The 14,973-nt window shown below is 43.9% G+C and overlaps 1 protein-coding gene across 2 annotated transcripts in view; it reads right to left on the minus strand.

The window, feature by feature from the left end:
- Nucleotides 1-336: 336 nt before the first annotated feature.
- MGST3 (microsomal glutathione S-transferase 3) overlaps nucleotides 337-14,973 on the minus strand; it is a 97,716-nt gene continuing 83,079 nt past the window's right edge. For both annotated transcript variants that reach the window (XM_069737190.1, XM_069737189.1), the window contains exons 4-6: nucleotides 11,261-11,318; nucleotides 8,817-8,889; nucleotides 337-677 (exon numbers count right to left, since the gene is read on the minus strand). In XM_069737190.1, coding sequence (XP_069593291.1) covers nucleotides 556-677; nucleotides 8,817-8,889; nucleotides 11,261-11,318 — 253 coding nt within the window. In that variant the 3' untranslated portion in view covers nucleotides 337-555. The remainder of the gene's footprint in view (nucleotides 678-8,816; nucleotides 8,890-11,260; nucleotides 11,319-14,973) is intronic.

The raw sequence follows: 14,973 nt of genomic DNA on the forward strand, positions 1-14,973 counted from the left end.
GTTGTCATGCCAACCCATCGGTGACCTGCAATCACGTGACAGGGTCACCGATGGGCGGCATTAGAGACACTCTGTAAGCGCGAGTCAGAGATTGACAGCAGCATTTAACTAGTTAATAGCCACGGGTGGATCGCGATTCCACCTGCGGCTGTTACAGGCACATGTCAGCTGTATAGAGCAGCTGTCATGTACCCATAAAGGTGTGGGCTCAGCGTCAGAGCCTGCACCAAACAGGGGGAGTCCGACATGGGCGTACTATTACGCCATATGTTAGAAAGGAATTAATTTTTTTATGGCCATGCAAGAAATTCTGATAAAAACTGACACTGAACAAAGTTTGATCCAGCATACTTCTTTTATTACAGAGTGATTTTCAAACAAGAAACACCAAAACAACCCAGAAACTTATATTCATATTTTTATTTAAAAAAATGTATTAAACTGTGTCATAATTCAATGATACATAGGCCTAATCCACCCCTCATGTGCCAATCTGGGTGAAATAGGGTTTAGTACATGTTTTACAGGCTCCTCTGTTAAAACACTATCAGCAGATCAACACCAGGTTTTTGGGTGAAGGGACCAGTCGAGAAGCTTGAATGCAGAGCAAACAGTAGTGCCAAAGAGACCGAGCAGAGCAAATGAACCGATGGCTCCTCTGGAACGTTTGCGTGGATCTAAGAAATGAGAAAAAATAAAAAAACAAAACGGTTCAAGGTCTGTTTAGAATACTTAAAATAAAAGAATACACTATTGTAAAAAAGTATCCTAACACCATTAAAGGAACAAGATACAGTTCAGGCCCCTGCCATACAGTAGGCAATGTGATCCATAAATAACATATCTAGTGGCTAAATTAATTGTCGGATAAACATTGATTTTAGTTTGGAAAACATGGCTAACTCGCCCAAAGTTCCAATTTATTCTTAAAAATCTGGAAATATCCATACCACAAAACACCATGCTTAACATTATTGAAAAAACAAAACAAAAAAAAAAAAACATTAATTATGGCATCTTCTAACCATTGCTGGAATTCAATAGCTGCGTAGTCCATAAAAAGAAACCAGAACAGAAATGTTATTTTAATGATCGGATGGGATGTCACACAGATTAATGCCCCCATTAAGACAGGCTGATCTCGACCCATTAACTAGTGCTGATCGACTGTGTACAAGTACGGTATATCAGAACTTGGTTACACAACCTGATTATAAACCATCATTCTGTCCCCATTAGAGTTGAGCGACTTTTCCTTTTTTAGGATCGAGTCGGGTTTCGAGAAACCCGACTTTATCAAAAGTCGGGTCGGGTGAAATCGGCCGATTATTTCGAAAAGTCGTGGGCCGATCGAAACACGAAACCCAATTCAAGTCAATGGGGAATCAAAGTCGGCAGTGAGTGGAGGTCAGGAAAACACCTACAGTGCCCATTTTAATGCCAAAAACATCAATTCTTATTACTTAAGCTTGTCAATATTAATTTACTTTATAATAGTTAGGCATTGAAAACTGGGGGTCATTTGGCTAAAGTTGTGGGGGGTAGGGCTGGCTCAAGATTTTCGTGGGCCCAGGAAACGCAGAATACGTCACGGCGGTGGAGCAGGGAGAGGTATTTCAACTTTGCAAGTGCTGTGATCTTGAGCAAGCAGGGGGGCCCACTTGTTCGCACTGGCACAGGGCCACTCATAGTACGGCAGTATGTTTGACGGCGGGTGGCGCCTCCCACTGCCAGAGACACTTTTGCGTACTATGAGGGGCCCTGTGCCAGTGCTAACGAGTATGCCCCCCACCTGAGGAAAGGAACCTGCACTTTCATCTGCACCTTCATCTTTGTCCCCGTGTAAGGTGGTAAGGTATGCGGGAAGGGGAACCTGACTTTCAGCAGGGTCAGATTCTAGCTGTGTAGAGTGCAAAGGGAATGTAGTGGTCTGGGTCAATGTACCAGCAGACTCATCTAGCAGTGGCTGGGCAATGCGCAGATTGAGGAACCACAGATATAGGCCCAAATAATAAAGTAGGCTAAATGCAGTTCAAAATTTTTAACAGGACTAAACAGGCGGCATTGCTTTGTTCAGTGGAGGACAACTGTAATGAGTGGCAGACACAGTTGGTAGGCCCAAATGTCTTCCAAAAAATAGTTCATAAATAAACAGGTGGCATAGCTAGGTACTGGGGTGGGTTCCTCTGCCGAGTAGCAGACATTGGTAGTAGGCGCAAAGTATTAACTGGTCTAAATGGAGGCCAGGGCCGCTGTATATTTTAACTATCATCTATCATTTCAACAAATTTGTATTGGCAGTGCCATTGAAGGATTTAACAGCACAGACTACACAGTGGTGGAGCAGGGAGAGGCAAGTATTGCAAGTGGTAGAGCACTGTTCGAGCTGGGGGGGGGGGGGGGGGGGAAGGACACTCTCTCGTGGGTGGGGGTAATGGCACAGGGCCCATCATATTACGACGGTGTGTCTGACGTTGGTTGTGCACCACCACCAGAGATACTTCATTGTACTATGAGGGACCCTGTGCCAGTGCCGTCGCCCAAGAGTGGGCGCACCCACCTGTCCAGGCAAACGGCACTCGCACGGGTGCTTGCGCCAGGTGGTGACCACGGCCCTGTGGGGGGAGTCAGCCCATTTAGGGAGGTATAAAAATGGCCTATGGTGGACATTCAGCAGCTGCAAATGGAGGAATTGGAGAAGTCAGTAAGAGGATGCCAAAAGCAAGACATTTTTCAGGCAAGCTACGTGTCAGCAGGAGAAGGTGGGGCAAAATAACTTGAAATCCATGATTGATTCATTTTAATGAAGGTTAGATCATCAACATTCTGGGTAGCCAGACGTGTCCTTTTTCCGGTCAGTATTGAACCAGCAGCACTGAAGACTTTCTGATAGCACACTAGAAGCAGGGCAAGCGAGCTCCTGTAGTGCATATTCTGCCAATTCAGGCCAGGTGTCTATTTTAGATGCCCAGTAATCAAAGGGGAATGACCTGTGAGGGAGAACGTCGATAAGGGAGGAAAAGTAGTTCGTAACCATACTGGACAAATGCTGTCTCCTGTCACTTTGAATTGATGCAGCAGTACCCGTCGTGTCAGCGGTCATTGCGAAATCACTCCACAACCTGGTCATAAAACCCCTCTGTCCAACGCCACTTCGGATTTGTGCACCTCTAACACCTCTGCCATGTTGCCCCCTACGGCTCGTGTGAGAACCATCACTGCCGTTGTGTGCTGGGAATGCCTGAACCAAATGGTCTACAAGAGTTGCTTGTTTGGTAGCCAATATTTGCTCAAGGTTCTCATGTGGCATGATATTTTGTAATTTTCCTTTGTATCGTGGATCCAGGAGGCAAGCCAACCAGTAATCGTCATCAGTCATTATTTTGATAATGCGGGGGTCCCTTTTTAGGATATGCAAGGCATACTCAGCCATGTGGGCCAATGTTCCAGGTGTCAATTCACTGCTTGTGCTGGGTTGAGGTGCACTTTCTTGCAAATAAACATCACTTGTGTCCTGCAAAAACCCTGTACCTGACCTTGCAACGCCACCAGTTTCTATTGCCCCCTTAGAAGCATCCTCCCATAATTATTCATCCCCATCATCCTCCTCTTCATCTGCCACCTCGTCCAGGAGAGTTCCCTGAGAAGACAATGGCTGACTCATCAAGGCTTCCCTCCTCCTCGGCTGCAGACGCCAGCTCCTTAATGTGCGTCAAACTTTGCATCAGCAGACGCATTAGTGGGATGGTGTCGTCCGCACTGACCAGCCGTGTGCATTCCTCAAAACACTGAAGGACTTGACAGAGGTCTTGGAGCTTCGACCACTGCGCACCAGACAACTCCATGTCTGCCATCCAACTGCCTGCCCGTGTATGTGTATCCTCCCACAAATTAATCACAGCACGCCTCTGTTCGCACAGCCTCTGAACCATGTGCAGTGTGGAGTGCCACCTTGTTGCAACGTCAATTATTAGGCGGTGCTGGGGAAGATTCAGAGATCGCTGATGGTTCAGCATACGGCTAGAGTGTACGGGCAACCGGCGGATGTGCGAGCAAAGTCTTCGCACCTTCAGGAGCAGGGCTGGTAACTCCAGATAAGTTTTGAGGAAGGACATGGTGGTGGACATGGTGGATTGAGAGAGGGTTGGTGATGATGGTATTTTTGATGTTGGCCTACATACAGTGTTTCCTACCAATAACCTTGTGATTCCGTGACTGCTTTGTCCTTGCGACGATACCTCCACATTTGCTTGCTGCTGGTGGTGTCCTAACCGGTGGGCTTACAGTGAGGGAAGCAATGTAGCTTTGCTGACTACCTTCATTCTGAGCATTCTATCTGCACAAAAGCTGTTCTACCCTGTATGCACACATGGATTTTTCCTCTCTGAACCCTGTTCACACAGGTTATATACAGATGATCAGGTTTTTAAATACATCAGATAGGGATTGCATACATTAGTTAGGACTGCTCTGATAAGGGTATACCGTGAAGATTGGTAGAGCAGCTTAGTATACATTTTTTGCAAAAAACGTATCAACCAAATACCCTGTTTTTTACATCTTTTACTAGCACTTGCGGATTACTGCAACATTTTTTCAAACTGAGTGTTTTTGGTTTTACTATTCTCTTTTGTGTCTTCAGGTTTCTTGGTGGTGTGTGAACATGATCATACAGACTTGTTCACTGTGCAAGTAGCCCATGTGTTCCTGTTTCCATAATTGTTCTCTTGTGTCTACAAGACTGGGGAGTTCCACCACTCCTCTTGGGCTATCTGCACAAAAGCTGTTCTACCCTGTATGCACACATGGATTTTTCCTCTCTGAACCCTGTTCACACAGGTTATATACAGATGATCAGGTTTTTAAATACATCAGATAGGGATTGCATACATTAGTTAGGACTGCTCTGATAAGGGTATACCGTGAAGATTGGTAGAGCAGCTTAGTATACATTTTTTGCAAAAAACGTATCAACCAAATACCCTGTTTTTTACATCTTTTACTAGCACTTGCGGATTACTGCAACATTTTTTCAAACTGAGTGTTTTTGGTTTTACTATTCTCTTTTGTGTCTTCAGGTTTCTTGGTGGTGTGTGAACATGATCATACAGACTTGTTCACTGTGCAAGTAGCCCATGTGTTCCTGTTTCCGTTCTTGCTTCATTCTGAGCAGGTGCACCAACAGTACAGGAAGTTTGGTAGTTAGTCCAGGCTTGCAAGTGCATGCTGGTTAAATGTCTAAGCATGCACGTTGTATTTAAATTTTGAAGATTCTTCCCTCTGCTAAAGGTCTTTGAGCACTTCTTACAGATAACTTTGCACTGATCATTCGGATCTTGGTTAAAAAAATTGCCACACTACACTCTTCCTACTATGGAATACCTTTACAGGCATTGCACGCTGTGCTACTTTCACCGGATGGCCACGCTGTCCTACAACTGTTTTTGACAAATGTTTTTGGCCTGATACGGGCCTGCCAGATGACTGCGATGTAGATGGCTGCTGCGGATCATCCTCCTCCGCTTCTGAGCTACTGGCAGCGGCACCCTCTTCCCCCAATGGCTGCCAATCTGGGTCAACAACTGGGTCATCTATCACCTCCTCTTCAATGTCATGTGCACCTTCTTCTGTCACCGTGTAAGGTGCTATAGCGTTCGGGACGGGGCACCATAGTCTCATCAGGGTCAGATTCTGGCTCAGTACACTGCGAGGGCAATGTAGTGATCTGAGTCAATGGAACAGCATAATAATCTAGCTGTGGCTGTGCATCAGTGCACTCCATGTCCGATTCATCTTGTAATGGGCTGTTAACAATTTCCCTTTCTAACCCAGGCACGGTATGTGTAAAGCAGGGGTGTCAAACTGCATTCCTCGAGGGCTGCAAACCATGCATGTTTTCAAGATTTCCTTAGCTTTGCACAAGGTGCTGTAATAATTATGTGTGTAGGTGATTAAATTATCACCTGTGCAGTACAAGGAAATCCTGAAAACATGACCTGTTTGCAGCCCTTGAGGATTGCAGTTTGACACCCCTGGTGTAAAGAGCTCCATGGAGTAACCTGTAGTGTCGCCTGACACATCCTTCACTTTTGGTTTGGGTGAAGGACACAATGAAGCAACTTGTTCCTGACCTGGAGCATCCACTGACAACTCGCTGCTTTTATATTTGGAACTTTCTGAAGAGGAGGCGAAAGAGCTAGAGGCTGAGTCAGCAAGGAAAGCCAAAACTTTTTCCTGCTGCTCCGGCTTTAAAAGTGGTTTTCCTACTCCCAGATAAGGGAGCCTTCGAGGCCTTGTGTAGCCAGACGATGACGCTGGCTCAACACCTCCAGCCTTAGGTGCTATAGTGCTTTTGCCACCACCACCATCAGTGCCATCAGTACCAGCTGGCAACCACCGCCCACGGCCTCTTCCACGAGACTTCCTCATTTTTTGGAAAATCTAACCAAACTACCAACTATTATATGGTACTGCAAAACAAGGTAGAAGGTGTATACAAATGTGTTGAGAATTTAAATCTCCCTTTTTTTGGGGGAAACTGAACCAAAACTCAGGCCCTGTGCATAAAACAAACACAATGTACGTGGCAGAAAGTGGCTGGCTGATATACGACAAAGTAACAGGACAGAAGTATATCCACTTTGTGAGAATTTGAATCTCACTTTTTTTTTTTTTTTGGGGGGGGGGGAACCTCTCCCTATGCTACGATCGGCAGAAGTAAGATGGCGGTTGGCTTGCACGCCCCTTTATAGCCCCTGTGACGCCGCAGAAAGCAAGCCAATCACTGTCATGCCCTTCTCTAAGATGGTGGGGACCGAGACCTATGTAATCACGCTGCCCACACTCTGCATCCTCCTTCATTGGCTGAAAAATGGAGCTGAAAGAGTCATACGAAATGCAACTTTGGCGCGAAGATCGCCGACCTCATGGCCGATCCCACACTAGGATCGGGTCGGGTTTCATGAAACCCGACTTTGCCGAAAGTCGGCGATTTTTGAATTCGTCTGATCCGTTTCGCTCAACCTTAGTTCCCATACTCCATTATGGCAGATTTCACGTTTTTACAAAACATAGTGCTGCTGAGAACAATTATTTCAGGCCGGCATACATGAACTGATCACCTGATAAAAGTTTTCCTCGCTTGTTGGTCGATCACTGGCATGTTTACATGGGCTGATAATGAGCCTTAGGCCTCTTTCACATGTCAACGTCACCAGTACATGTTGTGACAGCTTTTACACGTACCAGAGACACCGACACAGGAAAACCCATTCAAGTGAATGGGTCTGTGCATATGTCAGTGTGTGTCCACAGACCATGTGTTTGTGGGCTAAAGATGCCAACACAAATGTCCTGCACACATGCACATGCTGGGATTTCATCCGTGTGACACGTCGCGGGGCCTGAGAAGCAGCGGTACAGTAAGCGCTGTTTCCCAGTGAAATGTACTGAAGACAGCTCTTATTCTCCCCTGCTCTGCTGACTATCAGCACAGAGCAGGGGAGAATGATGACAGTTATATTTAAGTGAGAACAATGACATCAGGAGCAGCTGATGGGAGTATTCATCACCTGCCGCCTGCACTATAAATAAAAAATCCAGCATGGATTCCCCTGTATTTTCTATAACCAGCCAGGTAAACCTCACAGCTGGGGGCTGCAACTGTCCGCATTAGCAAGGCTGGTTATCAAGAATAGAGGGGTCACCATGCTGTTTTTTTTTTCAATTACTTAATTTAAAAAAATAGCATGGGGTCCACCCTCCCCGATTTTTGACATCCAGCCTTGCTAAAGCTGATAGCTGGTATTCTCAGGATGGCAAAGGGCCACGGATATTGACCCCCAGCCTAAAAATAGCAGCCTGCAGCTGCCCAGAAAAGGCACATTTATTCAATGTGCCAATTCTGTTGCTTTACCCGGCTCTTCCCACTTTTCCTGTAGAGGTGGCAAGTGGGATAATATTTGTGGGTTGATGTCACCTTTGTATTGTCAGGTGACCTCAAGCCCACAGCTTAGTAATGGAGAGGCGTCTATAAGACACCTATCTATAGGATTCTATAGTTGTTTTGTAAATAAAGACAACCAAATAACCCTGATAACTGGCAGAGCAGGCGAGAATGTTGAGAGCAGTCTCCAGGACCCAGCGCCAGGCAACAATGCTTACTACCCTGGTGCTTGTCTGTGTGGTACTGATGCAGAACACGGTTGCCATAAGTATTATACACATGGACACTGACATCTCCAGTACCTGAAATATCAGAACGTGTGAAACCGGCCTTAAAGTGATGTTCACATGTTTTGTTTATTTGCAGCAATTGTGGTAAAACCGCAGTTTATTAAAGAAAATGGCGGAAAAAAAAAGCTCTCTATGCAGTGCGTTGATTGAAACCATGCCGATGCTGCCCCTCTAACTGAAAGAGCCTGGTAATTTCCTCACAGCAGTGAGGCTTTCAGTGCGGCAGCAGCACGACATCAGAGCACTATTAACCTGCAGATTCATCCCACAACTGAAGGCTAATCAAATTCTTTTACATGACAGGTTCCCTTTAAAACGCAAGGTATACTGAATCTCTTGCCACAAACCTGTATGTTCTGTCCCAATTAGTCACTGACCGCCTTGCATGTCCATACAAAGAAAGTAGTCACAGATTAGGACCACTCACTCAGCAGCACTTTTAAAGAGTAAACTACATGTTATAGTGAATCTTTTACCATAAACCTATACCAGTGTGTATTTTTATAGGGCATCGGATTGTATTCACACTGACCATATCAGAAATTAAAGAAAGGTGATTGAATAAAGAATTTTGTGCTCACCCCCTGTAGAGTATCCTGCAGCATACAGCTCTCGGCCAACAATCCAGGCAACGCCAAGCAGACTAGCAGCACGCTACATAGATGTAGAAAGGAAATATATGAAGTGTGAGAAGACAACAAGAAATCAAATAAAACCGGTATACTTTGTTCATGCTTTTCATAGACTTAATTTTGGGTGGATCACACCAAGTTTGCAGTTTACATCTGCTGTATTCACAGGAAACGCCCAAACCATTAATATGCTCCTCATTTACCTGACAAGACCAAAAAGGAAGTCCTTTCAGTGGAAAGGGGGAATGTAGATCCATCTATGGAGGTTTAGTTTACCACTTAAAGATTTGCAAAATATCCAGTCTAGAGTCTTTCAGAGATAAGGGGTTAAGTCACCATTAAGCATTTAAGTCATTTAACCCTTATGTGTAGCAGCCCATTTTTGTTTTTGCATTTGTCTTTCGCTCTTCTTCAGAGAGCCATAACATTTTATTTTTTCTTCATTATGGCGATGTGAGGGCTTGATTTTTGCAGGATAAGTTGTACTTTTGAATGACAGCATTGTTTTTACCATAACATGTACTAAAAAATGGCACAATGATCAGCATATACGATGAGTATCGATCCTTACTCTGTTATCATTTATATATATGTAATATCAGCCAATAACTAGGGCTGAATATTGCTGTTGATTTTTTTCCGGTCTTACATTAATGATGTGGCTACCAAATGTGAGCTTATCATTGAAACATGTTTGAGTAAATTAATATCTATAGGGTCTCCAAGGGTCAGCCGCCCTTGAGTGGGGGCGCCATATCCGCTGACAAGTAGGGCGCCAACCCCCACAGTTAGGCAGGCTTTGTTGTCAGCAGGTTACAGAGTTAGTGAGGTTGGTTTTATTCACAAGCATTTTGTTTTTGTCCGTGTCTTTCACCCTGCCACAATCTAACCTTCAGTCAAGATCAGCTTTTATAATTCCCTATCTAACTTTCCGGTCATGCATATCTGATGGTCCAAATGAGACACTAAACTAGGGCGCATGTAGGAGATATAGGGTCAGCCGACGTTGAGTGGGGGCGCCAAATATATATATTTTTTTTATTAGTGCCAACTAGGTAGTATTTATTAGGGATTATCTAGACTGCACGGTTGTGTCTTTTTGTTGTTTGTGTAATGTTGTTTGTGGTTGTTACATGGTTTTAAAATAATAATTAAAAAGGTGGATTTTTATCAGAGTTACCAAAGGTTTACAAGGTTATTTGGTTTTTCTCACAGTGATGTTGGCAAAGTGCTGTAGAATTATTGGCGCTATACAAGTAGAAGTAAGCAAGACTGGAACTTTAATTATATTTATTTTACACAGCTCAGAATGCTGCTGCTGTTTTCAAATAGCACCACCAGGACAGAATTCGGTATGCCTGCAGGAGTGTATACAGATGCCAACATTTTATCAGCAGATATGGGCACCCTAGTGGTAACAATTCTCATTATACTTTATTTTCTCCCAAGCTGCTTGGAGTGTCTTTTTTCAAAACTACCTAAAGGTACCGTCACACTTAGCGACGCTGCAGCGATACGGACAACGATCCGGATCGCTGCAGCGTCGCTGTTTGGTCGCTGGAGAGCTGTCACACAGACCGCTCTCCAGCGACCAACGATGCCGGTAACCAGGGTAAACATCGGGTAACTAAGCGCAGGGCCGCGCTTAGTAACCCGATGTTTACCCTGGTTACCATCCTAAAAGTAAAAAAAACAAACACTACATACTTACCTACAGCCGTCTGTCCTCCAGCGCTGTGCTCTGCACTCCTCCTGTACTGTCTGTGAGCACAGCGGCCGGAAAGCAAAGCGGTGACGTCACAGCTCTGCTTTCCGGCTGACCGACGCTCACAGCCAGTACAGGAGGAGTGCAGAGCACAGTGCTGGAGGACAGACGGCTGTAGGTAAGTATGTAGTGTTTGTTTTTTTTACTTTTAGGATGGTAACCAGGGTAAACATCGGGTTACTAAGCGCGGCCCTGCGCTTAGTTACCCGATGTTTACCCTGGTTACCAGTGAAGACATCGCTGAATCGGTGTCACACACGCCGATTCAGCGATGTCTGCGGGGAGTCCAGCGACCAAATAAAGTTCTGGACTTTCTTCCCCGACCACCGACAGCACAGCAGGGGCCTGATCGCTGCTGCCTGTCACACTGGACGATATCGCTAGCGAGGACGCTGCAACGTCACGGATCGCTAGCGATATCATCTAGTGTGACGGTACCTTAAATGTTTATTTTTTGTAAACCCAGCATACGGTTTTAGGCTACAGATTTCCTAGTGTATACACTTGTAGGATGCAAACAGTCCAACAATGGAGGATTACAATCCTATAAACCTAAACTATTGTGCCAGGTCCGTGATACACTTACACAGGCTAATTGCCAGGTTAAATATACACAATATTCACTTACCGGATGTGCAAGTCCTCCAGCAGCAAGGAAAAACAGAAAAGGGGGATAGGATTCCAGACTGCAGAACAAAATAGTCAGAATTACAATTGGACATATACTTCACAAATCCATAAGATTCATTTTAGTCTGACAAATTGGGTCAATATGAAGTTCTGTTACTGATGCAGTTTAAAGGGAAAGGTCACCAGAAATAAGGCTATTACCCGGCAGACTAGCTCTGCATTGTGACCGGCTGTCAGTCAGGGCCGGGGATATGGTTACAAGGGCCGCTCTGTATACCCAGAGCGGTGACTGACCCGATGCCACCCCCCGCCGCACCACGACTGATATCAAATGCAGTGAGGGAAAATAAAGTAAATTTTCTACCTGCTGCATAATAACGCCATTAACCACATATTTGCAGGAATAGCAATATTTCTGGTGACGAGTTCACTTCAAGTTTTGCGTTGGCACAAGTGCAAATAAGCTTTAGTGGATATTCTGATATTCAGCACCGAATAATGAAAAACAGCTGTATTTTGGAGAGCAGCAAGAATGGATTTTAACCAATCCAGTAGGCACCCAACATTGGGAAATAAAAATGCAGCACTCCTTCCTCCTCAGATTCTGTACAGTACCAAACAGCAACCATTAATTTATCCTCAAATGGAAAGCCTATCACAAACAATGAAGCTGGTTCATTAACACAGATGTTGTACATGCCAGTTTTCACAAATTAGGCGCATACTACAAGGGCTGTATGCTTCTGCCAGAGATGTACTTCTATCGGGGACTAAAGGACAATTATAGCAAAATTTTACACTATTAACTCCTTAACGAGCAGAGGTGTTTTTGGTTTTGCATTTTCATTTTTTGCTTCCCTTCTTCCCAGAGCCATAACCTTTTTATTTTTTGGTCAAAATGGCCATGCAAGGGCTTATTTTTTTGCAGGACGAGTTGTATTTTTGAACGACACCATTGGTATTACTATGTTGTGTACTAAAAAATGGGGAAAAAAAATTCCAAATGCAAAAAAGTGCAATTATTCAGTTTTATTTTTTCCACCATGTTCACTGAATGCTAAAACTAACCTGCCATTATGATTCTCCAGTCCATAGACACTAAACATGTCTAGGTTATTTTTTTTTTTTTTTAAAGTGGTGATGCGCCATTTTCTGATACCCGTAGCGTCTCCATTTTTCGTGATCTGGGGTTCGGTGAGAGCTTATTTTTTGTGTACTGAGATGATGTTTTTAACCCCTTAAAGCCCCGAGGGTGGTTTGCACGTTAATGACCGGGCCAATTTTTACACTTCTGACCACTGTCCCTTTATGAGGTTATAACTCTGGAACGCGTCAACGGATCTTGGCGATTCTGACATTGTTTTCTCGAGATATATTGTACTTCATGATAGTTGTAAAATTTCTTCGATATAGCGTGCGTTTATTTGTGAAAAAAATGGAAATTTGGCGAAAATTTTTAAAATTTTGCAATTTTCCTACTTTGAATTTTTATGCCCTTAAATCACAGACATATGTTACACAAAGTAATTAATAAGTAACATTTCCCACATGTCTACTTTACATCAGCACAATTTTGGAACCAAAATTTTTTTTGTTAGGGAGTTAAGGGTTAAAAGTTGACCAGCAATTTCTCATTTTTACAACACCAATATTTTTTAGGGACTACATGACATTTGAAGTCATTTTGAGGGGTCTATATGATAGAAAATACCCAAGTGTGACACCATTCTAAAAACTGCACCCCTCAAGGTGCTCAAACCCACATTCAAGAAGTTTATTAACCCTTCAGGTGCTTCACAGGAATTTTTGGAATGTTTATGAAAAAAAGTTAAATGTCCATTTTTATTTAAACAATTTACTTCAGCTCCAATTTGTTTTATTTTACCAAGGGTAACAGGAGAAAATGGACCCCAAAAGTTGTTGTACAATTTGTCCTGAGTACGCCGATACCCCATATGTGGGTTTAAACCACTGTTTGGGCGCATGGGAGAGCTCAGAAGGGAAGGAGCACCATTTGACTTTTCAATGCAAAATGGACTGGAATTGAGATGGGACGCCACGTTGTGTTTGGAGAGCCCCTGATGTGCCTAAACATTGAAACCCCCCACAAGTGACACCATTTTGGAAAGTAGACCCCTTAAGGAACTTATCTAGATGTGTGTTGAGCACTTTCACCCAACCAGTGCTTCACAGAAGTTTATAATGCAGAGCCGTAAAAATAAATAAATTTTTTTTTTTTTTTTTTTTTTTTTACAAAAATGATCTTTTCGCTCCCAATTTTTTATTTTCCCAAGGGTAAGAGAAGAAATTGGACCCCAAAAGTTGTTGTGCAATTTGTCCCGAGTACGCCGATACCCGGTATGTGGGGGTAAACGACTGTTTGGGCGCATGGCAGAGCTCGGAAGGGAAGGAGCGCCGTTTGACTTTTCAATGCAAAATGGACTGGAATTGAGATGGGACACCATGTCGTGTTTGGAGAGCCACTGATGTACCTAAACATTAAAACCCCCCACAAGTGACACTATTTTGGAAAGTAGACCCCCTAAGGAACTTATCTATATGTGTTTTGAGAGCTTTGAACCCCCAAGTGTTTCACTACAGTTTATAATGCAGAGCCGTGAAAATAATTTTTTTTTTTCTCTTCACAAAAATGATTTTTTAGCCCTCAGTTTTGAACTTCACAAGGGTAACAGGATAAATTGGACCCCAAAAGTTGTTGTCCAATTTGTCCCGAGTACGCCGATACCCCATATGTGGGGGGGAACCACTGTTTGGGCGCATGGCAGAGCTCGGAATGGAAGGAGCGCCATTTGGAATGCAGACTTAGATGGATTGGTCTGCAGGCCTGACGTTGCATTTGCAGAGCTCCTGATGTACCCAAACAGTAGAAACCCCTCACAAGTGACCCTATATTGGAAACTAGACCTCCCAAGGAACTTATCTAGATGTGTTGTGAGAACTTTGAACCCCCAAGTGTTTCACTACAGTTTACAACGCAGAGCCGTGAAAATAAAAAATAGAATTATTCTTACCGTTAATTCGGTTTCTAGTAACCCACCACGACAGCACACCTGGAGGATGTTACCCCTTTCCTAATAGGGACAGGAAATTGACAAGAGGTTAAATAACCCCTCCCTCATCCTCCCCTCAGTGTTATTATAAAGGACCACAGGAGAATGAATGCTTGAAATTATATTTATTCTTTTCAGAACGTATATTAAGCAAAGGGAGGGATTACTCCTGCTGTCGTGGTGGGTTACTAGAAACCGAATTAACGGTAAGAATAATTCTATTTTCTCTAGTAACCCCCCACGACAGCACACCTGGAGCAGTACCCAAGAGTAATTTTAGGGAGGGACTACAGCACTAAGGACTTTTTCTCCGAAGGCTAAGTCTTCTTTTGACATCAGGTCAAGCCTGTAATGTTTGGAGAACGTATGGACCGAGGACCATGTAGCCGCTCTGCATATTTGCTCGATGGAAGCACTGGCTTTCTCGGCCCAGGAGACAGCTGTTGCTCTAGTAGAATGGGCTGTAAGCTTTCCTGGTGGAGGAAGGCCCTGAATTTGATAAGCCTCCAGGATTGCTCTTTTGATCCAATTTGCAATTGTGGATCTGGAAGTCTTCTTCCCCTTATTCTGGCCGAGAAGATGAATAAACAGATTTTGATCTTTTCTAATCTTTTCTGATGCATGAAGATAATAGAGTACC

The sequence above is a fragment of the Ranitomeya imitator genome, chromosome 8 (assembly GCF_032444005.1).
Source record: "Ranitomeya imitator isolate aRanImi1 chromosome 8, aRanImi1.pri, whole genome shotgun sequence".
Taxonomy (NCBI): domain Eukaryota; kingdom Metazoa; phylum Chordata; class Amphibia; order Anura; family Dendrobatidae; genus Ranitomeya; species Ranitomeya imitator.